The 27,066-nt window shown below is 46.8% G+C and overlaps 4 protein-coding genes across 4 annotated transcripts; 2 read left to right on the top strand and 2 right to left on the bottom strand.

Moving 5' to 3' along the window:
- Nucleotides 1–429: 429 nt before the first annotated feature.
- Nucleotides 430–7,143, bottom strand: LOC136504639 (SWI/SNF complex subunit SWI3C homolog). Its single transcript, XM_066499596.1, has 9 exons — nucleotides 6,985–7,143; nucleotides 6,337–6,891; nucleotides 5,659–6,224; nucleotides 4,176–4,530; nucleotides 3,992–4,050; nucleotides 3,231–3,319; nucleotides 2,972–3,024; nucleotides 2,743–2,885; nucleotides 430–1,142 (listed from the first exon to the last, which is right to left on the bottom strand). The coding sequence occupies exons 1-9, from the start codon at nucleotides 7,010–7,012 to the stop codon at nucleotides 666–668; spliced, it is 2,325 nt and encodes a 774-aa protein (XP_066355693.1). The 5' UTR covers nucleotides 7,013–7,143; the 3' UTR covers nucleotides 430–665.
- Nucleotides 7,144–8,957: 1,814 nt separating this feature from the next.
- LOC136504199 (replication factor C subunit 2) lies at nucleotides 8,958–18,695 on the bottom strand. Its single transcript, XM_066499048.1, has 12 exons — nucleotides 18,260–18,695; nucleotides 18,078–18,156; nucleotides 17,891–17,970; nucleotides 11,057–11,176; nucleotides 10,903–10,972; nucleotides 10,738–10,811; nucleotides 10,537–10,657; nucleotides 10,344–10,406; nucleotides 10,203–10,262; nucleotides 9,707–9,832; nucleotides 9,526–9,609; nucleotides 8,958–9,286 (listed from the first exon to the last, which is right to left on the bottom strand). Exons 1-12 carry the CDS (start codon nucleotides 18,301–18,303, stop codon nucleotides 9,188–9,190), a joined length of 1,020 nt encoding a protein of 339 aa, XP_066355145.1. The 5' UTR covers nucleotides 18,304–18,695; the 3' UTR covers nucleotides 8,958–9,187.
- A 756-nt stretch (nucleotides 18,696–19,451) lies between these two features.
- LOC136503232 (transcription factor RF2b-like) lies at nucleotides 19,452–20,792 on the top strand. Its single transcript, XM_066498377.1, has 2 exons — nucleotides 19,452–19,476; nucleotides 20,176–20,792. The coding sequence occupies exons 1-2, from the start codon at nucleotides 19,452–19,454 to the stop codon at nucleotides 20,790–20,792; spliced, it is 642 nt and encodes a 213-aa protein (XP_066354474.1).
- Nucleotides 20,793–21,833: 1,041 nt separating this feature from the next.
- LOC136502824 (uncharacterized) lies at nucleotides 21,834–22,867 on the top strand. Its single transcript, XM_066498083.1, has 5 exons — nucleotides 21,834–21,987; nucleotides 22,067–22,180; nucleotides 22,285–22,410; nucleotides 22,481–22,562; nucleotides 22,681–22,867. Exons 1-5 carry the CDS (start codon nucleotides 21,855–21,857, stop codon nucleotides 22,793–22,795), a joined length of 570 nt encoding a protein of 189 aa, XP_066354180.1. The 5' UTR covers nucleotides 21,834–21,854; the 3' UTR covers nucleotides 22,796–22,867.
- The last annotated feature ends 4,199 nt before the right edge of the window (nucleotides 22,868–27,066 follow it).

Here is a 27,066-nt window from a genome sequence, read left to right as displayed (position 1 = left end):
TAGAGCTCTAAAATCTTTAGAACACTTTAACTCACTTTTGAGATCTAAAGCTTTAATATGAGATGAGTTAAGTTTAGAGCGAACTTTATACTACCTATTTAGAGCTTTAGCTCTAAAGTTTAGAGCTCTAAAGTTTAGAGGGGAGGATCCACCCATAAGGATTATCACCCGTTCATTTTGAAGCCTTATAAGACGTTTTGTTTTTTTTTTATATAAAAGCCCATAAATTTCAGTTAAATCAGTTTAGTTCGGTGCCAGTTTCGGTAATTTTGCCCACCCCAGACAGCACAAAATCCAAATTTAAAACTTATTAGCATCCAAGAAATTCCAAACATAAACCATTTTGGCATACCATGATTTCCGGATGCAAACCAAAGAAGAATTGGGAATTCATGCAGAATCATTTTTGACATAATTCTAAGATGGGGAAGTAATAATAATTAATCAGGGTGAAACTCTACATCCTCTATGCATCACCTAAGCCACTAGCAACACCAGTCTTATCAAAACACACACCACACGGTCCACAGCCTAGAGAAAATGAGAACCTATCGCTGGTAACAACTACCTCTATATGTTGTGCAATTGAATTACAATGGTTAACGATCACGAATCAGGGGCTACAACTCAGGAATCTAAGACCCAAAAAAGAAAAACTCATCTCACTAACCTACGTTTGAATTGTTCCCTGAGGGTGATCTCAACAAAGGGTGATGATTAGGAGCTGCCGAGTTGGGCATGCCAGGGTTGAACATCATGTTGGGTGTCGATGAGGATGAGCCAGGGTTGATGGCCGAGAGAGGCAAGCGAGGTCCGAATGAGAGCATCTGTTGCCGCTGTTGCAGCAGAGCCATCTGGGGATGCCCCTGCATGTTATTTGCATACATTGCGGGCATGCTGGACTGGGACACCGAGCCTGGCATCATCAGCGGTCTAAGGCCGGTGGCCTGATTCATAGGGTTTGAAACCATACTGCTGCTGCCTCCAGGTATTGTACCACCTGTGGAAGTGAACCGGGTTGATAACAACCGGACACGCTGAGTTACCAGCTGCTGCCTCATCACCTCTAACCGCTCACTTTCCTTCAAGAGCATTGTCTCAACCTCCGCAAACTGTTTCAATTTCAGCTCCAGTCTCTTTAACTGCATGTCCATAAAAATGAATAACAAGCTGAAAGTTATATCATATGCCTTTTATCAAGAATTACAAGTATGAAATTCAAAAAGATTTATCTAAGGAAGTGGTTCAAAGTCATTCAAAACAAAACCTGTTTGAGCTTGGTTGAATCTTCCTGATAGTAAGGAAAGGGCCGTTTTAACCAGTGAGCTATACGTTTTTGTCAAACTTTTTTTTCTCAGACACGCCGGACTGTGTATCATTATATTAAGAAAAATGGGGCAGGAACGCTTACACCACACAGACAAAACATTAGAAACTTAAGCAAACAGACGTTTCCTTTAAAAGGGAAGAAGACAACCACTACCAAAATTAAAACCCATTCAATCCCAGGCAAGGAGGTGATGGATACCTCGTGCCCTAGCGAAACCCCAGAAATGAAGCTCTTCACTAGCGAGCAACAGTGCTCTAGCTAGGTTAGGAGGTTTGCGGTTTGCCACAAAAAACACAGGGATTGCAAAGATTCCACAATGTCCAGGCCCCTGAGATGATGGAATTGAGGCCTTTTCTTAAGTGATCAGCTACCCTCGTGCTTCTGCCCACCAATCATCAAAGGAAATCTCATCAGCTAGGGGAGTGAAAACCGACCCAGCGCAGAAGGATGAACCAAAAGTCTCATGTGAAGAAGCAGGTCAACACCAGGTGATTAATATTTTCTTCCTCTTGGTCACAGAAGGGGCAGAAGGCGGGATGTGGCAGCCCTCTTCGTGCTAACCGTTCAGCCGTCCAACACATCTCATGGGCCACTAGCAATATGAAAAACAGCATTTGCCAGGCACACAAGTTTCCCAAATCCTATCATAAGGACTGAAAATTACAGTACCATGAAACAGGCTTTCATAGGAGGACTTTGCTGAATATTGCCCATCACCAGAGAACTTCAAACGTGAGTCTTCCACCTCTGGTTGAAGCATCACTTCGGAGATGAGATCCCAAAGTGTGAGATATTCAGTGAAGAAATCACCAGATAGGGTGCCCTGAATATCCCTAACCCAGGTATGAGTTTTTACCAAACTGCCCCCTCAAGTTCGTAGTAAAAGATGGTTTTACCAGTAATTATAGGTTTCGTTTTTTAGATGTCTATAATATTATGGCAGGACAATTGTTTTCTGTCAAACTACAAAACTACCGAGAATTAGCATGATCGGCCAAGAAATAAGCTCCAATTATGGTAAATGACAAACTTTGACAAGTGTGAATTTGTTTTTTTTTTTTCCTCAGTGGCTCTTTCATTCTTAAAACCTCCTCTCTTCTCAATGTTTGGTCATTTTTTTATAAAACACGACCATCACATGAAGTAACATATCAAAATACAAGGAAAAGACATCATGTTAAGGATGCTTGAGATTCTTTTTATTTTAACACCAAAGAACAAAAGGCTCCTCCAGAGCTACAACTACCATAGTTGAGAATCAGGGTTTTCTTTTTTCTTGTGAAGTCATTTAAACATGCAAAACACTGACACAGTAGCCAGACAACAATTGCAAAAGTATACCACGAAAATAAGATGGTCAGACACCAAAATAACTAAATTGCAGAATCCACAAACTTTTTATTGCAACAGACCTGATGATTTATGATGGTGGCAGATAATCTCTGAATTTCACGCTCCTCCTGGTCCGCAAAAAGCTTGGACTTTGTTGCTGCTGCTGACAAGCCACAGATTGCAGCATTTTTCACAGTTTCAGAAGAAATGGATGATGAGAGTCCTGTTTCACAAGAAGATTGATTGTATTTTACAACAACCTCTTGCACAATAAGATTGAAACAAAGGGAGGGGGAACAAAGCACTTACCATAGTTCAGATGAGTAGCATGACCCATAGCATCAATGCCTTCTGCATGCATCCTTAACAGAATGGAAAATACCATGTTAACAAATAGCTCTAGAAATGTGAGTGAGACCCCAAAAAACCAAAATAAATCAGGTGCCACTAAATAAAAAAAGAGTTACTGCATTCCAGCTATAAAACTAACATGGCATATCAAATCAGAAAATGTTCATTAATCAAGTCACTGGGCATCCCTTATTGAGTTATTGCACAGGTGGCTCACCTGGAATCATCCCTTGTCAAAACCGATAATGCTGCACTTGCACAGGATGCTGCAACTCTTGGTCCTACTTCAGCAGCCAAAAATGCAACCTGCGAGAATAGTAAGACCAGAGATACAAATAGATCTTTACACAGATTGACCATAGACACATATATTATAATGACACAGAAAACTGCATGGTACGCAACTGCAACCCGCAGCTTGCAAGGGTTTACTAACAGAACTTGTGAACCTAATTGTTCCTTTTGTTCACCTTAATATAATGCTTCCAAGTCCCACCTAATGGCCCCTGTTTCAGAGTTAGCATCTTCACACTGAAATATGGTTATGCACTACATATTCCCCCAATAAGTGTACACATGGATTTATAATTATCACTGGAATAGCTAGTATGATTATTTTTTAATAGCTAATTCATAGCTAAAAGTGGTACAGGCATACAACCTTCCACCCAGAATTTTTTAACAGCTTTTGATCAATAAAAGTACTGCAATAAGCTGTCTAGTCCCAAATTGAGTCAATTTCTAAAGTAATACAGCATAGGAAATGGATTACCAACCCCAGAGTCATGGTTAGCAACATGTAAATGGTAAATATTTTTCGTTTGAGATAGTAAGGGCTTTGATTAAAAAACATTTCAGGCATGGAAAAGGTATGCGCATCACTGACGGCCATATAAACGAATAGTGAAGATAATTACATCTGTAAATGCTTTCAGACATTTCAGTATCCAAATTTGAATATAATGTACAATGACTCACCAGTGACATGACTGGATTAGCAGAATTAATGAATGGAATCTGGTTTCCAGGTTGGCTACCTTGAGGAAAGCAAAGGGAACAAATCATCAGTCAAAAATACAAAATCCCGATACGTTTTGCAACTATGAAAACTGAAGCATAACAAAACTGAGAAGTTTGCTAGTTGAACAAATAGAAAACACACCTGAAGTACTGCCATTGGAATCTGAATGCAAAATTCCATTACTTTGCATTCTGGATGGAAGGGATGCTTCTGGCACTTCAATGTTCTCTAACAAACCATCTTCCACCGGGAGACGAATATAATGGTGAATACATTGTGCTTTTGATTTTGTCCCAACATGACCTGCGATATGATTCCAGTTATCATTGAACTTCTCTATGCCCTCCAACAACAGCAAAGTTTCCTGATCAGTCCATCTGTCCCCATCAGTGTCTGATCCATCTTTCATCCCATCCACTCTCTGAAAATCTAAGCTTGAATGCCCAGTAACAAATTTTGCATTGTGGAAGCAGTCTGAACAAAGAGCAATGTCTGCCTGCTCCACCAGTTAAAATAAGATAGCTTGTTAGTCTCATTTATATGCTTCTTTGATAAAGAGGGCTAGTTTACAGAAGAAAAAAAAAATCAACTAAGAGCCACCTTAACAGAAAGTGACTGCACTAAAATGAATCTCTCTTAAAACAATGCATATCAAAACAGAGGACATGTATGAGGCAAATCATCATAAAGTATATAACACACTGAAATCAAATACAAAATCAATTCATACCAGTTATTAGGAAAACCAAATAGTAGTAGGATATAAATAAAGCTTCATAGCATGCCACGAACTCTCTCCAATCACAAATAAATGTTGTTGATTATTATGTCAAACTACTTTGAAATAAAACATTCCAGCAAGCTGGACAAAGTATTTTGAACTGGAAGAAGCGTTTGAAAAATACACTTTTCCATTTTCCTAACTCATGACCAATAATATTAAAAGCCCTCAGAAAATTAGGTACATACAGGCAGCAAATAAAGGGGGTCAGCTAAACTTTTCAAGCATGTTTAAAAACTATAAAACATAAGCAACTTAACTTTACTCAGGCCTATTTGTATTTGGGTACCTAGATGATACACCCTGTAGTAACATTCAGTTGTATAGGGTTACTCTACAATGCCTTCAACCAAATCATCAATTTCAATCTCATGGGCTCTTGGTACTTCAAATCACAGGTTTAATAATTTAAATACCATTACTATACCTTGATATTTTGAGGTGTAAGATACAAAATTGTTTGTAAATTCCTCGGCAAAATTATATAATAATCTCTGCTTTCCTAATCATTGCTATTTGAGTATAATCTTGTACCAATCAGTTCAGAATCAGATCATAGGAAACAACAATATCACCTCAAGCATAGTATATTGTTGTCCTAATCAGTTCCTTCTAGAATAGTGAGTCATGTTATAAACTAATGCTAAGTTTTGGATGTAATATAATCAATAGAGTACTCTGATCAATAACATAGTCTCATTCTACAAACTGAAAATTATGAATAGACCAGTACAAGGTCAGAAGTGTGAAGTGCATTGCATAATCAACAGTCCAGAAGATGCAAAGGAGCATTGAAATATGAAGAATAAAATATAACCAAGTAGCAATTATGATTGTGCACACCTCCTTTTGTGACTCATAGTGTAAGCTGGGTAAAGGTTGTGAGCAGTAACTACAAGAACTCTCTGATAAGCGCTCCCAGATCTTCTCGTCCAAATTTGCTGAATCAGCATCACCATTAGCCACAAATGGAGCAGATGAAGTTGACACCAGCGAAGATATATCATCTGCCCGGATACTGCATTTGGGCCGATCAAACAAAATCAAACCATCAATTGATTTCATTGGTGCAGATACCAACTGAAGCTCCCCTGTTATCTCTTCCTTGATGAGGGATGCTGCCATCCTCAGGCCACGGTGCACTGACCCTGTTGCAAGGTAATTAATGATCCCCCAAGATTCCAAGAACCTAACTATCCTACTCAGGTCATACAGTTCAGGTGTGCTTGTGACAAGCCCCTGGCACTCAGCAAACACAAGTCTTTTCCCAGGTCGCTCCAAATATTTCACAATCACCTTATTCCTCAACATCATGTACTTCTCTGGTGTCTGCCCCTGGGATTTTCCAGAGAAGTACTGTGGCACAACCTGCCTCTCCAACCTGTGCACCGTCGTTGGCACAAACCAATCTACAATTATGAATCAACAAAAAAAAACCACAATTTAAATTATCACTTTGTTCTAGTACCAGGTAGTGTGGTCAGTGGCAAACAATGTTTTTTTTTTGTGGCAAGAAGAAACCTGAGTGCCTGGGCACGATATGAAGTTTGCCATAGAACTGTTTGTGCACTCCGCATCCCTCCATCAGTGGAGGTGGGGTGCAGACATACGTGGACGGCTTGTCAGGGTCGTAGGACAGGGACGGATGGTCGGGCAGCATCGCCGAGACCACCTGGAGTTGCCCGTTCGAAATGTTCTCGAGAACGGGTACCGGGGCTGGGGTGGCAGGAGCACCGTCGGAACTGGCCGCCGCACGCTCGGCGGCGATGACAGCCAGCACCGAGGGGTGAGGCCGGCCCACGGCGCGGCGGACGGCGGCGGGGAAGGCGGAGACGGGCTCGGCGGAGGAGGAGAGCACCTCCGCCGCACGAAGGTCGAGCGCGGGGTCGTCATCGCCGCCGCCGCCGCCGCCGGCTAGGGTTCCTCCGCCCCCGTTGGCGGAGGCGGCGCGGGACGCCTCGTCGTCGCCGTTCGCGGCCGCGGCGGTGTCGGAGTCGTCTGAGTGGTCGGCCGGCTGCTTGGACGGGGAGGCGCTGGCGGCGGCGCGCTTCCGCTTCCGCCACTTGGCCCGCGCATCTGGAAGCGGGAGTTGAGGAGGGAGAGAGCGTTAGGGTTTTGGGAGTGCGGAAAATGCGAGGCGCGAAGGGGGGTCTCTGGCGGGGCGCGTACCTGAGTTGGAGGAGGCCTTGCGCGGCATCTTCGCCGGCGCACGCGGCGGCGGAAGAGGCGGAGGTGGTGGGCGCCCGGAGAGTGTGTCCGCGAGTGAGGACCACGGCGGTTGGTCGGGAGGCACGTGCGATGGCAGTGAGCCGACCGAGGCTTCAGCTCCTTCAAATTTGGGGCTCTTCCCTTCGGTTTGAAATTTTTGGAGAGGATTCAACTTGTTAGCGCAGGATTCAAATTCAATAGAATTAGAGTATTAGACCAAAATATGGTGGCACAGCTGGTCTTGCAAATAGATGAGCCATAGTATAGAAGGGAAGATGTCAAAAAAAAAAAGGCTTTGTTCGCTTAAGCTTATCGGTCAGAATCAGCATTACTTTTCAGCTATGGGAATAATATTTTTTTCCCATAATAAATCAGCCCTACAAATCAGCTGCAGCAGCAATAAGTCCTGCCGAACAGAGCCAAAATATGAGTTGGCCATGAGTCATTGGCCTTGAATGATATCGATTGCGACTTGTGAGCGAATTATCGTATGGCTAAAACAGGTAATAATTAAGAATTGTAGCATTAACAATGCGTCTAAAAATAAATATAGATGTAGAAGAAGAAAAAAAGATCATTAGTAGTATACAATAACGCATCTTTTTTATGCTAGACTTCATATATCTCATCTACCCAATATCAAAGACATAACTTTATAGTTGTGGATTGATACTTTTTTAATTCACTTCTATATTTCAAGTGACTGAATTAAAAAAATGATTCGTACAATACTTTTGTACCACAAATTTGTACAAGTAAATAATTATTTTAATAATTTATTATTTCTCTTTGTGTCATAGCATATGAAATTTCTGTCGTTGTCTGACTATAGAAAGAATTATAAATTGTTAATTGATTTTGTGCCAACACAAGTTAGATTTTGTTGGTTTTATGATTTTGTCTAATGGGTTTTAAATTCTCGAAGTCGAAAGTTGCAGATCGTGCCTATAGAAATTACAACGAACTAAAGCAGTAATTTTAATATATAATATATGCAATGACCGTCGTCTGAAAGAAAACTAAAATTCAGACATCTAAATTTTAGCAAATCCCTTTTTAATTTCTTCTGCTAATTAACTATCGGAGTTTCTTGCGTGCATTTAATACATGATGACTAATGTTCTTAGATGTATTATGCATCGAAAATTTTACCAAAAGAAACCATGTTTTATGCCTTATATTCACAAAATATCCACGTTGCATTAATCCAGCATGAAAAAGGACAAGCAAAATATCAAGGCACACAATACACATGACCATCAATAGGTGTTTTCGTTATACTTTTTGTCACGACTTTTTTTTTTACAAACAACTAAACTTAACATTTGTAATGCATGAATTTGTGTCACTCTTATCCCTAAAATTGTTTTAGAACAATTTTGGTTGCTTTAGGGCCCGCACAACGCATGCATATACATGCATTAGCCCCATACTAACGTTAGGCTCCATGTTTACAAGAACAAAAAAGTCCCATCACAATGCATTCTCCAGCATTTGCTTATCTGTGCGAGTTGAGGACAATAATTCTTCTAGAGGCTAACGTGACCATCTGTGAGACCAACACATGGAACCTCGCTGCAGATATGTTGGCTAGGCAGCCTATCAACATGGCTCGTTTGAGAAGCCCTTGGAAAAGCACAATAGTAGCAGCCAGATTCCATCTGGGATTCCAAATTCCAGTTGAGCAGATCACAGGAGAATCCTTCATAACGAGATGGGCTTTTGGTTAGGTTATACAGTAACGTGTTTTCACTCTAAAAGTTCCATCCTAGAAATGTAACTCTGTTATAGAACGTGTGCCATAACGAAGTTACAAAGCACAGCCTAACAAAATCTGACTGCAATGCCATAGAGTCAACTGCTGCACTCTGGAGGCATCTGAAGTCTTAGATGCTAACCTGCTCTCTGCCATCATATATAGCATCACCTGGGAGTAGAAGAGGAAATATAACACTCAAGATGTAAAGTTGAGAAATGTTCATTGTCATATTGGGCATCCACAGGCACAGTTCAGCAGGATTTTAGGGCGAGTTCATCGCTTTTCAACCCATCACAAATCTACCAACATTGGAGCAGCATGGCGAGGCAGATTAGCCTTGGGCAGCATCTAAGAGGCACGAAAAGCTTTTGCCAGGGATTGCAACCACCGCTCCTCTTTATGAACTTAGAAGACCAGCGTTTGTGGCATGTTGAAAAGAGCACGAATAGTCTCACTGGCGACATCCAACAGCTGTAGATACTCATCTGCCCCATCAACCAAGCACTGTGAAATCATCCAAAAGGGGAAAGGTGAGAAATGTAACATCACAGATACTATGTGATACATGTGTGGATACAGTTTCAGAGACTTGCTACAAGATAAAAACATGCAACTATTATTTCTCAACTAGTCACGTGGAAGAAAAAAGTTCTAGGTTTCCCTTTAGAACAGTACAAGTCATGGGAAACAAGAAAAGGACGAACATGATATAACTGTAGTACTGTAATTTTAGTTGGACAAACCTTATCAGATTCCCCAAGCTTTTTACATATCCTTGCCTTTTGATCATCTGGAATATCATCCGCGCTAACAATCACATCTAGAAACTGCACAAGTACTTCAGTTAGCAGCAGTAACAGATGAAATCAACAAGAATAGTAATTAACTAGAATATGACATCTAGAAACAAAATAAATAGATGACCTGCGCCATCAGCTGTGAGACTGGATATCCATCTGCTATAATGTTGTTAACTTCCTTGTTTGCCACGTCAAATTCACCAGATCCGCAGGCTGCAAGCAGTGACTTGACAACATCTTCAGGGATAACCTGACAGAGGGAGACAAAAGTGATGAATGGACAAGTTTGATTTCCCTTTGTTCAGGTCACCAATTACTTGCATGATAAAATTTGTAATGATATAAGATATTTTTCCGTGGAAAAGCAAAATTCCCTTTCAGCATAAACATTTTTTTGCTATGTGTGTAAAACTTCATTGAAGGCTAGAACTACACTAAGTTCTGGTGGGACAGCATCATCAAGCATGAATTAACTTTTTATAACCTCAAGCATCAAGCAAAAAATAACATTACTGTCTCAATGGAAATCATGAATTCATCATCACACTATACAGGAACTAGTAAATTGATAAATTAACCTAGTCGCAAATAAAAGAGGAGAAAAGTGAATGGTATTGTACCCCTGAAACACTGATCAAGTCACTGGAAGCGATAGAAGATCCAAATAAGCGAGCTGCACTCTGCAACAAACCAAAAGTATATGGAACTACAATCAACTGAACAACTTAATGCAAAAGAGTAGATTTGGAGAAAAATCATACCTGAAGATAGGTTATAGCACGACGAAGATCACCTTGAGAAATGGCACTCAGTGTGGACAGCGCCTAATTAGAGAATTCAAAGCATCGAAACCTAAGTAATTATTAAATGAAAGAATGCTCGAAACAATTGACCCGATATTGTCATAATAATGTATGACATCTGACTCATCGCAAATAAGGCTAATTTAAATACCTGAGCATCAAGATTGAGACCTTCTTCATTACATATATGCATAATGCGGCTGCTCATCACTTCTTCTGAAAGAGGCTTGAACCTAAACTTTGCACATCTCGATGCAAGTGGTTCTATTATCCTGTAACAATAACAATCATGAATCACAAAAATTCAATACTTGCACCATACAAAAATAATAAGATCACGTTGACAAAATACCTGCTGATATAGTTGCATATAAAAAAGAATCTGGTCACTTTGGAGTAAGTCTCCATGGTACGCCTCAAAGCATTCTACAGAAGGATATAAAATATCACCAACTTCCCATATGTATTAGGTCTGAAACATTTATTACATATAGAAGAATGTTGTGTGGCAATATACCTGGGCATCTTCTGTCATTGAATCTGCTTCATCAAGTATAATAATCTTGTAAGGTGGGCAGGGATAACCACTGAAGTCCATCACAACAAGAAAACTAGTATGGAATACAAAAATTGGATGAGAATGAAAAGCTTTATAATTTGGACGAGCTTACGCTTTCCGTGCAGTACCAACAGCAACAGCAGCAAAGTCCTTAATTTTCGTCCTCACCACATTAATTCCACGATCATCACTAGCATTGAGCTCCAAAACCCTTGACTTATACAGCTCTGGACTGCATTGTCCAAACACGAGAAGAAAACTGAGTCCTCAAACCATCTGAGAGTAGTGTTGTGTTTTTTTTTTTCAAAACGAGACAGTTTCTAATGTCATTTCCTTAATTACTAGCATGAATATGTGAATTTCATGAATAAATCTGAGAAATTAATCACCACATCCACATGCATAAAACAGATAAGAGAGGCAATGCTGATTGTCTGACAGTCATTCTCAACAAGTTAAAAAAATTGTGGAAATCTGCTAGGAACTCGGGTCCTGCTGGAGAGGGATCGTAGATTGTATGTGTGGAAGATTGGAGGGCGGGGTCGAAGCGCACGAGGAAGACGGCGCGGCGGCGCCGTGGCTGCAGCGAGGGGGAAGGAGGCGGCTAGGGCAGAGACTCCCGGGGAAGCCGGAAACAATTAGATTGTTTCTGCTTAATTCCCAAAAATAGTCTTACAAGGTATTTATAACTCTTCTCATCTAATAATAGGAAATAACTTGTATTAAATCTAATAATTCTAATAATAGCTAATATGACACGACGGCGTGGGCTTGAGGCCCATCCCAGACGTGGCCGTGGCCCTAGCCAGCCGGCCTTCTCCGGCCATAGTGCACGCCGGTCATAACATCTCTCCCCGCCTGCGAAAACAGCTCGTCCTCGAGCTGGAAGTCAAGGTAGGCAGTCTTGAAATCGTCGACGCGTTCCCAGGTCACGTCCTCTTCAGCCAAGCCGAGCCACTTGATCAATACGTGCCAGGTACCCCAGCGTTTCTGCGCCTTCAACGCACGATCCGGGGCTGGCAGAATGCGGCCGTCCTGCGTTGGGGGCAGGACACCGGACTCCGCTGGAGGATCGCCGCGATGCTGCTTCAAGAGGCTGACGTGGAAGACATCATGCAAGCGGGCTCCGTCAGGCAGCTGTAGGCGATAAGCGACGCGGCCGATGCGCTCCAGCACGTGGAAGGGGCCAGCCCAGCGAGGCCCCAGCTTGTGCTTGGCACGGGGGTCCAGAGACTGCGCCGTATGGTGAAGGAGGCGCAGCCAGACCCACGCGCCAACGTCGAACTCCACCTCCCTGTGGTTGGCGTTGTAGTACTTCTTCGCGAGTTGCTGAGCTTGAATAAGGCGTTGTCGGACCTCCGCCAGCATGTCGTCACAACTGCGGAGAAGAGCATCGGCGGCCTCAGTACGCGCTGTCCCCGGCCGATATGGCAGAATGGCCGGCGGGGGACGGTCGTACACCACCTCGAAGGGCGTCGCGCGGAGGGCGGTATGGAAGGAAGTGTTATAGCAATATTCCGCCCATGAAAGCCAATCCACCCAAGCGCGAGGCCGGTCACCTGTAACACAGCGCAAATACATTGCGATTACCTTGTTCACCACCTCCGACTGCCCATCCGTCTGGGGGTGAAACGCCGTGCTCATGCGCAGAGTCACGCCGGCCATCCTGAAGAGGTCGCGCCACACGTGACCGGTGAACACGGGGTCCCGGTCGCTGACTATGGACGTCGGAAACCCATGAAGTCGGACGATGCCGTCAAAGAAGGCGCGGGCGACGGACGTGGCGGTGTAGGAATGTCCGAGTGCAATGAAATGCGCGTACTTGGAGAAGCGGTCGACGACGGTGAGAATGACCGACTTGCCACCGACCTTGGGCAGCCCTTCGATGAAGTCCATGGAGATGTCCGCCCATACCTAGGACGGCACCTCCAGAGGCTGCAGGAGCCCCGACGGCCGAAGAGCATCGGTCTTGTTGCGCTGACAAACAGCACAGGAGCGCACCCAATCCTGGACCAACGTGCGATCGCCTGGAAAATAGAAATCCGAACGAAGACGATGTAGCGTCTTCTGAACGCCTTCATGGCCAGCCCCATGGGCGAGCTGGATGGCCTGGTGTCGCAGGTCGCCAACGTCGGGAACGAAGATGCGGTGACAGTGCAGCAGAAGTCCAGCGTCCTCGCGCCAGGGAGCAGGCAGCTCACCCGTGCGCAGGCATTCCTGCAGCAGCGCGGCATCTGGCGCCGTAGCTGCGGCGCGGCGTACGTCGTCGATGTATGTGAAAGACGGCCTGGAGATGTTCGCCGCTGCTGCTGTATCGCCGAGCTCGGAGGCAGCCTCGGCGTCGCGGCAGGATAGAGCGTCCACCACCGTGTTGAGGCGGCCCGGACGGTACTCTACGGCGAAGTCAAACCCGAACAGCTTGCTGACCCACTGGTGCTGAGGCACCGTCGACAAGCGTTGGTCCAGCAAGTACTTGAGGCTGTAGTGGTCTGTCCGGACGAGGAAGTGGCGCCCCCACAAGTACGGCCGCCAGTGTCGTACCGCCTGCACCAATCCGATGAGCTCCCGCTCGTAAGCGGCTAGCTTAAGGTGGCGTGCGGCGAACGGTCTGCTGAAGAAGGCGAGAGGACCGGCGCCCTGGTGAAGGACAGCACCGAACCCTGCACCTGAGGCGTCACTGTGCACCGTGAAGATTTTGTCGAAGTCGGGCATTTGAAGGACCGGCCCCGTGGTGAGGGCGCCCTTGAGCGCCAGGAAGGCCGCCTCGGACTCGGTGTCCCAAGCGAACACGTCTCGCCGCAAGAGACGCGTCAGTGGCGCCGCGATGACGCCGAAGTCCCGGATGAACTTCCGGTAGTAGCCGGCGAGCCCTAAAAAGCCGCGCAAGGCACGGGCAGAGCGCGTAACGGGCCACGAGGCGACCGCCTTGATCTTGTCGGCATCCATGGCGACACCCTCGGCGGATATCACATGGCCGAGGTAGGCCACAGAGGAGGCCCCAAACGAGCATTTGGAGCGCTTGAGGTGGAGACGATGGGCGCAGAGAGCGTTGAGGACGACGCCGACGTGCTGCAGGTGCTCCGCCCACGAGGAGCTATATATCAGGATATCATCGAAAAACACCAGCACGAACCTGCGGAGATATGGGCGAAGGACATCGTTCATCAATGCCTGGAAAGTGGCCGGAGCGTTGGAGAGGCCAAAAGGCATCACCAAGAACTCGTAGTGCCCCTGGTGGGTCCGGAATGCCGTCTTGCTGATGTCTTCCGGATGCATCCGCACCTGGTGATAGCCGGAACGAAGGTCCAGCTTCGTGAAGAAGCGGGCGCCGTGGAGCTCGTCGAGTAGCTCGTCCACCACCGGGATGGGAAACCTGTCCTTGGAGGTTTGCGCGTTGAGGGCACGGTAGTCGATGCAAAACCTCCAGGAGTTGTCCGCCTTGCGAACAAGGAGAACCAGGGCGGAGAACGGAGATGTGCTGGAGCGTATGATCCCCTGCTCCAGCATGGCGGCGCATTGCCGCTCCAACTCGTCCTTCTGGAGCTGCGGGTAACGATAGGGACGAACAGCGACTGGAGCGGTGCCGGGTAGGAGGTGAATCCGGTGGTTGTAGGGGCGTGCTGGCGGAAGGCCGCGCGGCTCATCGAAGACCGGCCCGAACTGAAGTAGTAGCCGGTCCAGGAGGGTTTGTCCGGAGGAGTCGCTTACCGCCCGAACCGCGGCCTGCCTAGCGTTGTCGTCGCAGGGGAAGCCCAGCCCCGTCCACAGGACGCGGCGGCCAGTGCGCGTGAAGGCCATGGAGAGGCGCTCACAGTCCCACAGCACGGGTCCGAGGGATCGCAGGAAGTCGAAACCGAGGATGAGGTCGAACTCGCCGAGACTGATGCCGAAACAGTTGATGGAGAACTCCTCGTCGCCGATGGTTCAGGCGACGTCGCGTGCGAGCCCGTGGCATGGCACGCGGTCGCCGTTGGCCACGAGCACCCGTAGCGTGGGATGCGGAACGGAGGGAAGTTGTAGACGACTGAAGAGATCGGCGTTGATGAAGTTGGTCGTCGAGCCGGAGTCGAGGAGAGCCACCAGACGGTGACCCCTCACTGTCACGGGCAGAAGCATGGCATTCTTTGGGCGCACCCCAGCGAGCGCGTAAAGGGACACTGTGGGTGGCGCCCCTGCGGGGACCGACGCTTCCCCCGTGGACTCCAGGACGGGAGGGGCGACCGCGGACGTCTCCTGGAACGCAGCCGCGGCGGCAACCTCGGCAGGGATCTCGGCGTCGACGTAGTCGTCGTTCTCCAAGTAGAATAGGCGCTGACAGACATGGCCGCGGACGTAGGGTTCGTCACAGTTGAAGCCGAGGCCTTGGCGCCGTCGTTCAAGTTGCTCTGCTGGTGACAAACGGCGGAACCGCGGCTGCCCGGGGGGTGTCGTCGGAAGGGGCTGTGGTACAGTCCCCGAGGACAGAGCTGCAGCCGGCCGGGTAGCTGGAGGGAGGCCGGGACGTGGTGGTGGACGAACGCCGCGCTGCTACTGCGGCTGTTGGGCAGGCAAGAAGGCCGCCGCGCGACGTTCGTAAGCCCGCGCGTAGTATATGGCGGATTGCAGGTCTTGCGGATGGTGCATCTCGACGTCCACCTTGATATGTTCAGGAAGACCGCCGACGTAGAGCTGCGCCTTTTGACGAGGGTTGAGGTCGCGCTCATGGCAGAGGACGGCGTTGTAGCGATCCGAGTAGTCCTGGACCGTGGAGGTGAAGGGCAGTCGAGCAAGCTCCGCCAAACGTGTGCCCCGCGTCGGGGGTCTGAAACGAAGCTGGCACAGCTCGCGGAAGCGCTCCCAGGCTGGCATGCCTTCATCTTGTTCGAGGGCGTAGTACCACGTCTGTGCAGCGCCGCGGAGATGGTAAGACGCCAACCATGTGCGATCCGAGGCGAGAGTGCGCTGGCCACGGAAGAATTGCTCGCACTGGTTGAGCCAATTCAGCGGATCCACTCCGTCGTCGTAGGTGGCGAACTCGAGCTTGTAGAATCACGGCGGTGCTGGAACGCCTCCGTGCGCTCCGTGATCAATGGTCGGGGTGACCGAAGTGCTGCCGCCCTCGAGGGCCCCCGGTGCGGCCGACACAGTGGCGCCGCCGTAGACGAGCGTGCCGTCCAGGCCACCGTAGAATGTCCCGGATGTTGGGGCTGGATGTACACCGGGGGCGGGCACCGCGGACGGCGTAGGTGAGGTGGCCATCGTGTAAACCGGCGGCGAAACCGATCCCAACAGCGCCCACGACGGTATGGGGGACGGAGAGGCCGGCCACTGAAGCAGATGAAGAGGCACCCCCGTCCCGCTATGGGGCATGCCGTAGGGAAAGCGCGCCTGTTGTGACACCAGAGGCGCGTCCGGCAGCGGCAGTGATGGAGGCGTCGGCTGGGATGAGGTAGGCGGCGGAAGGAGGCTGGCCAAGGACGCCTGCATGGCGACCATGTTGCGGCCAAGTTGATCCATGTTGCGGCTGATCTGATCGACCACGCCAGCCAGGGTATCCAGGGTGAGCGAGCCGCCCGGCGAATTGGACGCGGACGCGGTGGAGAGCTCGGAGGACGCCGTGGGCAGCGGCACGGCCGACATCGGTGGTGCGATATGGCTGAGCGGAGCGGATGACATCGTGCCTGGAATCGCTGATACCAAGCTGCTAGGAACTCGGGTCCTGCTGGAGAGGGATCGTAGATTGTATGTGTGGAAGATTGGAGGGCGGGGTCGAAGCGCACGAGGAAGACGGCGCGGCGGCGCCGTGGCTGCAGCGAGGGGGAAGGAGGCGGCTAGGGCAGAGACTCCCGGCTCCCAGGGGAAGCCGGAAACAATTAGATTGTTTCTGCTTAATTCCCAAAAATAGTCTTACAAGGTATTTATAACTCTTCTCATCTAATAATAGGAAATAACTTGTATTAAATCTAATAATTCTAATAATAGCTAATATGACACGATGGCGTGGGCTTGAGGCCCATCCCGGACGTGGCCGTGGCCCTAGCCAGCCGGCCTTCTCCGGCCATAGTGCACGCCGGTCATAACAAAATCATACTCTGCTACTTTTGTATTAGTCAGAGTTCCTATTAAATGGCTATTTTAAACACATATAGTTTAATTTTGCTGCTGTTCTGTTGAATCAAGAAAGTAACTTGACTATGTATCATTCGACTCAGTGATAAGCACCAACATATACATGGGTTGAGGTTGTACAAACAGACGTGCCAATCTTCACCCAAAAAAAATATAAATTTCGAATATTTTGATGGTCCATCCTTGATGGAAATAATCAACCTTCCAAAAAAAAACAAATTTTCACACACATATGTAGAGCCTCTAACAGGACCTCCAACAAATTTAGGGCCTGTTTGGTTCCACCCCCTAAAGTTTAGTGGCCCCTAAAGTTTAGTGACCCCTCTAAAGTTTAGTGACCCCCTGTTTGGTTATAGTGACTAAAGACCACTAAAGCAGCTGTCCCATGTACACTTTAGTCACTTTTAACAACCCCTTGGTGACTAAAAGCCACTAAACTTTAGTGGTCCCTAAACTTTAGTTGGGGTGTTTGGCATTTTAGTGACTAAAAGTGACTATGGTGAACCAAACAGGCCCTTAAGCATTCAAGCTAAAAAATGCTTAGGGAACCTTAGAATGGGCTGAAAATTCAAGTAAATTAGGGATCTCCACAACTGTTGCTGTTCTTTTGACCATTTTAAAAGAAAAAGGAGTATTTTGTTTGGCATTGAAGGGTATATAATCATCAGTAATATCAAAGGATCAACTAAAGCAAGCTGCACTCGCCATCAATTGCTCCATTACAGTAGCAACTGGCAAGTCTCAGACAATCCAAGATTATATAGCACACTACTCATACTACCACAACCAAATTAAGAAAGCGTACACTAAAACAAAAGGGTCCAGCACGAGGGTATACCCGTAGAGCTGGTAGGCGATGGCGAGTGCGGTAGTGGTCTTTCCTGTCCCCGGCGGGCCGTAGAACAGCATGTGCGGCAGCTGCAAGTGACCAAACAGCAAATAAGAAAATCTCCAAGGGGGTTCCACGAATAAAAAGAAGAAATCTGGTGGGGGCGGAAAAGGGTTAGGGTTTAGCGCTTGCTCACATCGGCGGTCTGGAGGGTGTTTGTGAGCACCCGAATCACCTCCTCCTGGTGAGCCACATCCTTGACCTGCCTCGGCCGACTGCAACCCCAGCAAGAACAGGCGCGATTAGAGAGAACCGCCAGTGCTTCATTCCAAATTCCGGGGGGAAATTGTGGGGGAAGAGACAGGGGTGCGGGCTTACTATTTCTCCACCCATGGCTGCGACATCGGCACGAGCGGCGCCATCTGCTACTCCTCTGCCGCAGTGGTCGCCGCCGTGCGCGCGGGCGGTGGTGGCGAGTGAGCGGGTTGCTCCTGCGTTTTCGTGCGCGCTGCGAGTGGGCCAGTGACCTGGAGCTGGAGCCTGGAGGGCAGGGGCGGCCGGCGCGGCACCTGTGCGACCTGGAGGTGGAGGGCACGGGCGGGATGGGCGGCGCCGCGGTGGGATAGGCGGCCTAGCCTCCGGCGGCGTGCGGCGCAGCGGCGGCCGGCTGGGTGGCGCGCCGGCAGGCAGCTAGCTCCTCCGTCCTCGCGACCTCGCCTCCTCCCGTGCGGCCGCACGCTCGTGCGACGGTGCGAGGGAGACGGACAGACGAGCAGGGATGGGTGAGGCCTGAGGAGAGTGAGGACTCTAGGTTTGCTGCTGGGCCTTTGTTATTGGGCTGAAAAATACATCGTATATGTAATACTCCGTATTACTGAGCCAAAGACTAGGGCCTGGGCCCTAGAGGGCCTTGGCTGCAGATCCGCTGCCTCTTTCCACAAGGATTTTTTGGACCTCGGTGGCCAATCGGCCAGGTTACCCAGCCGTAACCCATGCGGCTCCACAGGATCACAGTTACCCTTGCAAGCGGGGCGGATCGTGGACAGCCACGAACCCGCAATGTTTGCCGCAAATTAATCTAGCGGTTTGCGGCTGTTCGTTTCTTTAACTGTGCGGCTCATATGTGTTTCATGGACTTCGTGGCTGATACATAGCCCGCATGACCCGCAAAGATTTGTGCTGCTGCTGTTGGACCGCGCAGAATAGCGACTGCCCGTCGATGCCGGAGGCCCGTGCCGCTCCTCGGAGGCTCGGACTCCTGCTCCCATCTTGCGAACCGGAAGCAGCGTATGGCGCCTCTGCTGCTTAGAGACATCGTGCATGGCCACGAAGTAACAAAGTTCCAGTGCCTTTGTTTTTTCACTCTATTCCAAGCCTCCAACGACTGCAATGACGACATGAAGGCCAAAAGGCCATGTTTCTGAACCAAAACAAAGATTGAATAGCTCAAAATGTGATCAATCAGCAATTAGTGAAATCCAAACGGCTTTGAAGAAGACGAGCGGCAAGTACAACCACAACTCAAAACAAAAGCTTGGTTCAATCGCACACCTGGTCACCTGCACATATGATGGGGAAAGAAGATGTTCGCGATGGTTCGTCGAGATCCACCTCGAGGAAATATTGGGGAGGGCGGTGGCCGGTGGCCAGTGGGAGCGGAGTAGGTCATCTCGCTGCCAGCTTCCGCCGCCGAGGAGTGCGATGCCGACAAGGGCGCGGCGGTGGTAGCCATGGGATTGGAGAGAGGGTGACGCGGATAGAAGCGGCGACGATACTTTTTGCGGATCTCGCGGGTTTGCGTGGAAATTCACTTGTGTCCAACGGGCTTAGCGGGCTGAACGATAGTGGTCCACAATCAATTGGCAGCTGGTCCGCAATAGCCGCATACAACTATTTTGCGGGGCGAGCGGGTAGCGTTAAGAACCCGCCCCGCCTGCATTCTTAATCACAGTGGTAAAAGTTTTAAATCTCCCGCTATAGTTGCCACTACAACTCTCTATAGTTTTTTTAGGCAAGGTGCCACTATTTGAGTTCATGTATAATTTAGCCTGATATAGCTCCGCTATTAGCTGTTTTAGAGATATACCGCTAAATACCTTGGCCCGCTATTTAAAACATTCTCCCTCCTTCCGAATAAATACTCGTCTCGCTTTCCGAACAGTTAAACCTTTTAAAGTATGATCAAATTTCAAGTTGCAGGCGGGGCGGGTTGTTAATGTAACCCGCCCGTTCGGCCCGCAAAACTGGGCTTCGTGGCTGTTGTGAACCAGCTGCAATTTTTTCGTGGACCCAAGACTTCCCGCCCTCAAAGCCCGTTGGGCGAGCGAGAAGCGTCGCAGCAACCCCAAGACCCGCAAGGCCGCAACACCCTCCTCTGCTCTCCCTTCCATCGCCGGGCCACCGCCACTGCCGGGCCAGATCTGAGGTTGCCTTCCGCCTCCCAGACAACCTGGGCCTCGGCGGCGGCGGCGGCGGCTCCGATGGCGACGCCTTCGATGAGATCGGCTCCAAGGACGACCTCTTCTCCACCTTCATGGACATCGAGAAGATCTTGTCCTCCGGGCCCTCCAACCGCGACCGCGACCGCACCGCCGAGACCTCGTCTCCGCTGCGCCCCAAGCACCGCCACAGCAGCTCCGTCGACGGCTCGGGCCTCTTCTTCTCGCCCGGCATCGGCGGCGGCACGGGGAAGGATGCCGCGGCGTCGCTGGCCGAGGTCATGGAGGCCAAGAAGGCCATGACTCTCGAGCAACTGGCCGAGCTCGCGGCCATCGATCCCAAGCGCACCAAGAGGTACTGCATCCTCGATCACGGCAATCCATCCATTTCTTTAGTTACCATTACCATGCTTGTTTCTGTGAGGGTGACGCGTGCTTTTTCTACTCCATTTGCTGGGTGTTGGGGGGTTTGAGCAATTGAGCCCGTTGATCATGATTGGAAAAAGGAGGTCAGCGAAAAGGGAAACTGGGTATTTTCTTACCTGTGAAGTTATATTTCCCGGTTGTAATTTGAGGGTTTACAGGTGAAGTGCTGAGATATAAGCTAGATGGGTGGTTTTGAGGATTATATTGCTTACTTTTGACACTTCAGAATGATGTCAGACGAATGCTTTTTTTGTTGGGCGAGATGAAAAGAAAATGAAGCACATTGGACTAACGATTAGAAAACCTAGCTATATTAATAGTTGAAGGCAGTAGGAAGGAACAACCACTGAAAACTATCCAATCAAATCAGTGAAAATAACAAGTTCTAACCATTTTACCTATTGTATCTCTATTGAAACTATGAACGATTCCTGGCGGTCATTGGTTGAAATTTTAATAGAGAAATGTGAAATTGTGAATGATGTTGGAAGCAATTGGATTTTACATTTCTAATAATCACGTGACATAATCCTGTCACCAAAAGCAGGTGCTTTCATCCTTAGCATGGCAGAGATCTCATTAGTAACAAATAATGCTATCCAAACTGAGTAGCTGATAACATGATATCCACTGTTCATAGTTAAATTCTAATGCTTCAAAATTACTCTCCATCATCACCAGTTTTTTTATCTCTTTTGTTCTTAGACATTTTACATGTGCCAGTGTGCCTACTGTTTGACTTGTAGTAGAAAAAGGAAATTAGAAATAACAGATACTCCCTCCGTGTCAAATTATAGTTCACTTTGGCGTTGTTCTAAGTCAATCTCATCTAACTTTGACTAAGTTTTTATAAAAATGTATTAACATCTACAGGTTAAAATAAATGCACTTCCAAAACATATGTCATGGAATTTGATGAACTAATTTGTTAGTCTTTTGCTGATCAAAACTGCTACACGAAATTTGTACAGGGAAACTGCATCCATGCACAGATTTACCCACCAGACCATGAGGAGTTCAAGCCTTTGATAAAGGAAGGCAATGTGTGCAACCTGTCATACTTCCGGGTCAGGAAATCTGGACAGTACAAGCTGGTTGATGATGATCACATGATCAATTTTACAAGGTGGACTTCTATGGAGGAGGTCGTTGAGATCCCACCAGCTTTCCCTATGTATACCTATTCCCTTACTCCCATGGATCAGCTGCCACCGCGTGTTGAGGACAACAAATTCTTCACAGGTATATATCTATATGCATAGAGATTGTGGTCCTAGCAAACCTGCACAAACAGCTTATGTGTTGTTATTCACCTGTGCAGATGTCATTGTTGTAGTCACTATGCTCTCTAATGTTTCATCATTGCGGAGTAGAACACGCCAGAATGAAGTACTGAAGTGGACAGTCACTATATGCAATGCAAGGTCAGTCGCCCACAGATGTTACTCATTAACTCTTTTATGGATTCTTGTATATTATGTTTGTATGGGCTCTACTGTGTATGGCTGCTTAAGTTACGAACCATGGATGACAGCTGTGCTTCACTGGATGTTATACTTTGGGGTGAGCGGGCAACTGCGTTCCCAGTTGAACAGGTCCATAGAGATGGAAAGGCCACCCCGCAGACCGTGATATTTGTTGGGACTCTTGTGAAGTGCTTTGCAGGTACGTCTATTGTGTTGCTATGCGATTGTTGCTGTGAATCTACACCTAAATCCACCACTTGTTGTTTCAGATAAAGTGTCTTTGTCTAGGGGATCATCATGCAAGTGGTACATAAATCTTGAGGTCCCTGAGGCGAAGGCCCTTGCAGCAAGGTGACGTGCTCATCTAAATATTTATGAATTACATGTGCCATCGACCTCTAAACCTGATCTAGATAAGAACAATGTCTCAAACCCCGCTCTAAATTATCATAATCTTCTTCCTGAGCAGTGTGGCAAGCATCTATCAACCAGTCAAATGGGATCAGCATATGGCTTCCAGTGAGCCTGTGGCTTTCGCTGCTCCTGAACATAAAAAGGTCTTCGACATCAAGATACTTTCATAGTAAACTTCTAGGACTCGTCCGTCGCCCAAAAGAGCTGCAAAGAAACTTTTCGCAGATGAAGATACCATGGATGACGATGGTGATGGGTGTGCAGATGGTGCTGCTGTTGCTGCAGAGCCTAGGTACCTCCTTGCTTTTGTTTATGGCTCTGTGTTTATGTTTTCTCGCTACGCTTTGTTTTTCAACTGTTGCTACTCCTTCCATGTGAATATGATTTTTTTTTGTCAATGAAAATAAGTAATCAGCAAATGTATGGGACAGATTGTTAATACATAGTGTTCCTTTTCCAAAGTTTGAAAAATACTAAAGTCAGTACATCATTTCTGAATCTTGATTCTCTAAATATAACCGCAAAATCCAGAATGTCTGGGCGTATTGTTAGTACGTAGTCTTCCTTTTTCAAAGTAATATTTAACATTCCATTCTTGTCCAGTTGAATTTACTGATTTATCTTTGTAAGGTTTTATCTGAAAATATTATATTCAGACAAAAAAAATCTTGCTGGTATTTTCATATTTACATGGCATGTGCCAATTGCAATAAGAACATTTTCTTGCTTCTGTTTTTGGCTCTAAACATCACGCCTCATGGTCTCTTCTGTTAACAGTGCAGCAACTACTAATCAGCGAAGGAAGGTCAAGGTGCTTTTGCCTCTACCAGTTGCAGCGAAGTGCTCATTAGCGTGTATCTTAAACCTCGCTCACAACTGATGTTCACCGCTCTTTTAGTTTCTATGTAGCTTTATATATCTACTCTCGCCCATGTATTTGGATCGGCATTCTAAGCTAACGAATCATTATGTTCTCATACGGTGGCTTGACATCGACATTGTTCTCATTAAGATTGCATGAGGGACTGTACTGTACGTCTTGCGGGTCTTGCGGGTTTTGCATACAAGTTTGTTGTGTCCGCGGAACACTTGTCCGCAAGATCCGCAGTTTTGTGGCAAGCCGCAAGCCCGCTAATAAACTTTGCGGCAAGCGAGGCGCGTTAACGGCCGGTCGCGGACGAGCCCGCCTGCAAGTTGAATCAAATTTATATAAAAATATATTAATATTTATGATGTATAATAAGTATTATTAGATTGAGTATTAAATATACTTTTATAATAAACATTTGAATATATATATATGTTGATATTATTTTATTATTTTTAGTCAAACATAAAAATGTTTGACTCCTCCTAAGTGAGATATGCGTTTGTTTTAGAATGGAGGGAGTAGTTTTTTTAGTATCGGAGTACTTAGGGGCCTATTTGGGACTGCCCGAGTCCCCGCTTTTCCAGCTCTGCTCCAAACTTGTCTAGATAAACAGGTCCAATTTTAAAATCTTTGCTCCAAGAAAAAGACGGAGCTAAGGGCCAACTCCATATTTTTTAGGAGCTCCTCAAGAGTACTCCGGAAACAAGGCTCATGTACCTCCTCGTAGAGTTGGTGGGAAATTACCCACCGCTGCCACTCATTACATAATCCTCCTTGTCGATTCGACAATTATTTTTTCTCGACGTTCTTCTCCCACCTTCGCTCATGACTTCTCTGTTCCGCAAGCGTAGAAGCCAACACGAAACCCTAGCGTCGTCGCCCTATTCTGCCTACCTCCGGTGATGCTCTGGCGAGATGATGGCCAAGATGGATAGATCCGACGATGCTGGTCAGGATGGATCCCTTGTTGAACCCCAAATCTTATCTATCTTGTCTTCCCCGAACTCCCAAATCCCTAATCCTTCTGCTTGTGAATCTACTCCGGCGCCGGCGCCGAGGGTTCGGCAGCCAGTGGCCAGCGGCAAGCGACTAGTTCCTCGCGGTGGGCTGGCAGTGCCTAGGAGCAGCTAACAGTGGCCAGCGACGACACGACTAGTTCCTCATGGGGGGGGGGCAGTGCCTAGGGACGGGTGGCCAAGCTAGGGCCACGACTGGCTACGACCTCTTAGAGGCGAGTGCAGGTGGCCATGGCCTAGCACCGACCGCCCAGGGCCTCCCAGACCATCATGCTCGCAGCATAGAGGAGCACTGACGAGTCTGAATTAATTTTTAGATAGAATATTATTTATTTGTTCTTCAGGCTTGGTTGGACACCAATCTTTGCCATGCCAATTTTAAAGCAAGCCAAAATGTGGGTACACCAATATTAGGCCAAGCCAATATTTTGGTAAGGTAACTAAGGTTGGTACTTGTCTGCTATCAGCAAGAGAGATCAATGTTGTCTTGCCAAAATTTTGGAAGAAATTGCCAATGTTTTGGCAGCAAACCAATTACATGCCAAATCCTTTGAACTTGCACTTGTTTTTGGCTTGAAAGTTGCAACCAAGCAGGCCCTCTCTTTTTTTCTGCTTCGATGAGGATTTGTTTCTGAAATGTAATGCAAAATTGTTTCATAGCATTAGAAGATGTCATGGAAAATTAACTTCCTAGTAAGATACGGATATGAAAGAGTTTATTTTTACAAAATTTGTTAACATTTTTTTGTGAATGATTTTTAAAATAATAAGATACAGCATACAACGTTTAAGGGCAAAATTGGCCATTGTCACTAAAACCTCCTATCCTGTAAGCAAAACAGAGTTACATGTCAAATAGGTCCACCTGCTCATCTGCTCTGGTAACTTCAGAGTGGAGCTGCTCAAGGATGGTAACAGAGCGGATTCGGACCGGGTCGAGTCTCCACAGACTCCAACTCAAACCTCAAAACTGCCCCAATATCATTTCGCCTGATAATCCAAACCCGAAACCAAACCCGGTGGTTTCCCGGAACCCTATTGGTTCCTTTAAACCTGAAACCACCACTATATGGCAATACAAAAAAAACCAATAAAGATTTTCTAGCAACAAATGCATGATATATTACATGTTCACATGTATAAACAAGAGGTAATAAACAACACAAAAATTAATGCCTTAGCTTAGAACAAACTTAATAGTTACGCAAACAATTTATATTAAAAACACATGAGTTTCTGGTCTATTTCGAACCCCCATTGGATATCCGCGTGTGGAAACCAAAACCTGAAACTAAACCGATAAGTTTCGGGTCCGACGAAAATCGTGGTGGAGAATCAAACCTGAACACGGACCCGCTGGACCCAAAATCCGCGGAGCCCAGCCCAAAACCGCCCCACTGCCATCCCTAGTGAAACCCTAGCTAAGTGCCTATTTGGATCTATCTATTTGGATCCACCTACTAAGGGTAAGTACATTGACACACGTAAGCAGTCTCATATGTTGTCTTATGTGGTGCCAGATCGAATGGAAGAGAGAGAGAGAGAGAGGTAAGAGAAAGAGGTGGTTGTTTTGCGAAGCAACTACCTCATGAGCTGAAATTTAGGACTACGAGACAACTTATACACTATTGTACAAGTGGTTGTTTTTAAAGGCATGTCATCCAACTCACAAACATTGTTGTATGCATATAAACTAAGAATCCTAGAATTACTATGAGACAACTCAAAAGATAAATTATTGTACTTGTTTCCTCTTGAGTCATCTCACAATTACATGACCCTGCATAAAACTATCTACGTGACAATACCAATGCACTTGCCTTAATAGGTGGTTGGATAGTGAGTTAGAGGTGTATATCTAATACTAGGTAGCGTGCCCGTGCGTTGCTACGGGATAACTAACATTTTGTACTAAAAACACACGGATCGCACGGTAAGATAACAATATTATAAAAATTAAATATCAACGTTAAAGTTACAGTTAATCCAAAAAGCAAAGTTTGTGAAATTAACAGTCACGGAGAGCGCGGTGTCACTGGCTTACAAACTCTACTTTATAGACCTTTCCGTGATGCGCCTAAGATAATGTTTTATATCGGCAAGAAGAAATCTCCGATATCCATTTCTTTCATGCGCCAATAAATCCACGAATAAGTTCCGCCGCATCTCCATACCATCCTGTACACAGGCTCGAGTATATATGTCAATATTAGTGCCTGTCGCATAGGTAATACTGCGTCTCTTGAAAAATCTTCCATAAAAACTTAAAACAAAGTGTTATACTTATCGTATAAATATGTGTGGCTTTTGGTCTATTCCACGTAGACATATACTATAGAATAAGATATCCACTTAAGTGTCTGTGTCAAGATTCATGATCAGTGATATATAGAAATAGTTAAATCGTAGGTATTATTATTGCAAGCCATAGTGACTCTGCGTTAATTACCCATCTATGTCCTCTGCAATGTTTCCTTCCCGTCTGAATTTCCATTTGAAGACATCCTCATTCCATTCAGAAATATGTACATTCACTACGTCCGTGTACTACAAG

This window comes from Miscanthus floridulus, chromosome 14, assembly GCF_019320115.1.
Source record: "Miscanthus floridulus cultivar M001 chromosome 14, ASM1932011v1, whole genome shotgun sequence".
Taxonomy (NCBI): domain Eukaryota; kingdom Viridiplantae; phylum Streptophyta; class Magnoliopsida; order Poales; family Poaceae; genus Miscanthus; species Miscanthus floridulus.
Note: the sequence above shows the minus strand (reverse complement) of the source record. Positions and strands in the feature narration are given on the sequence as shown.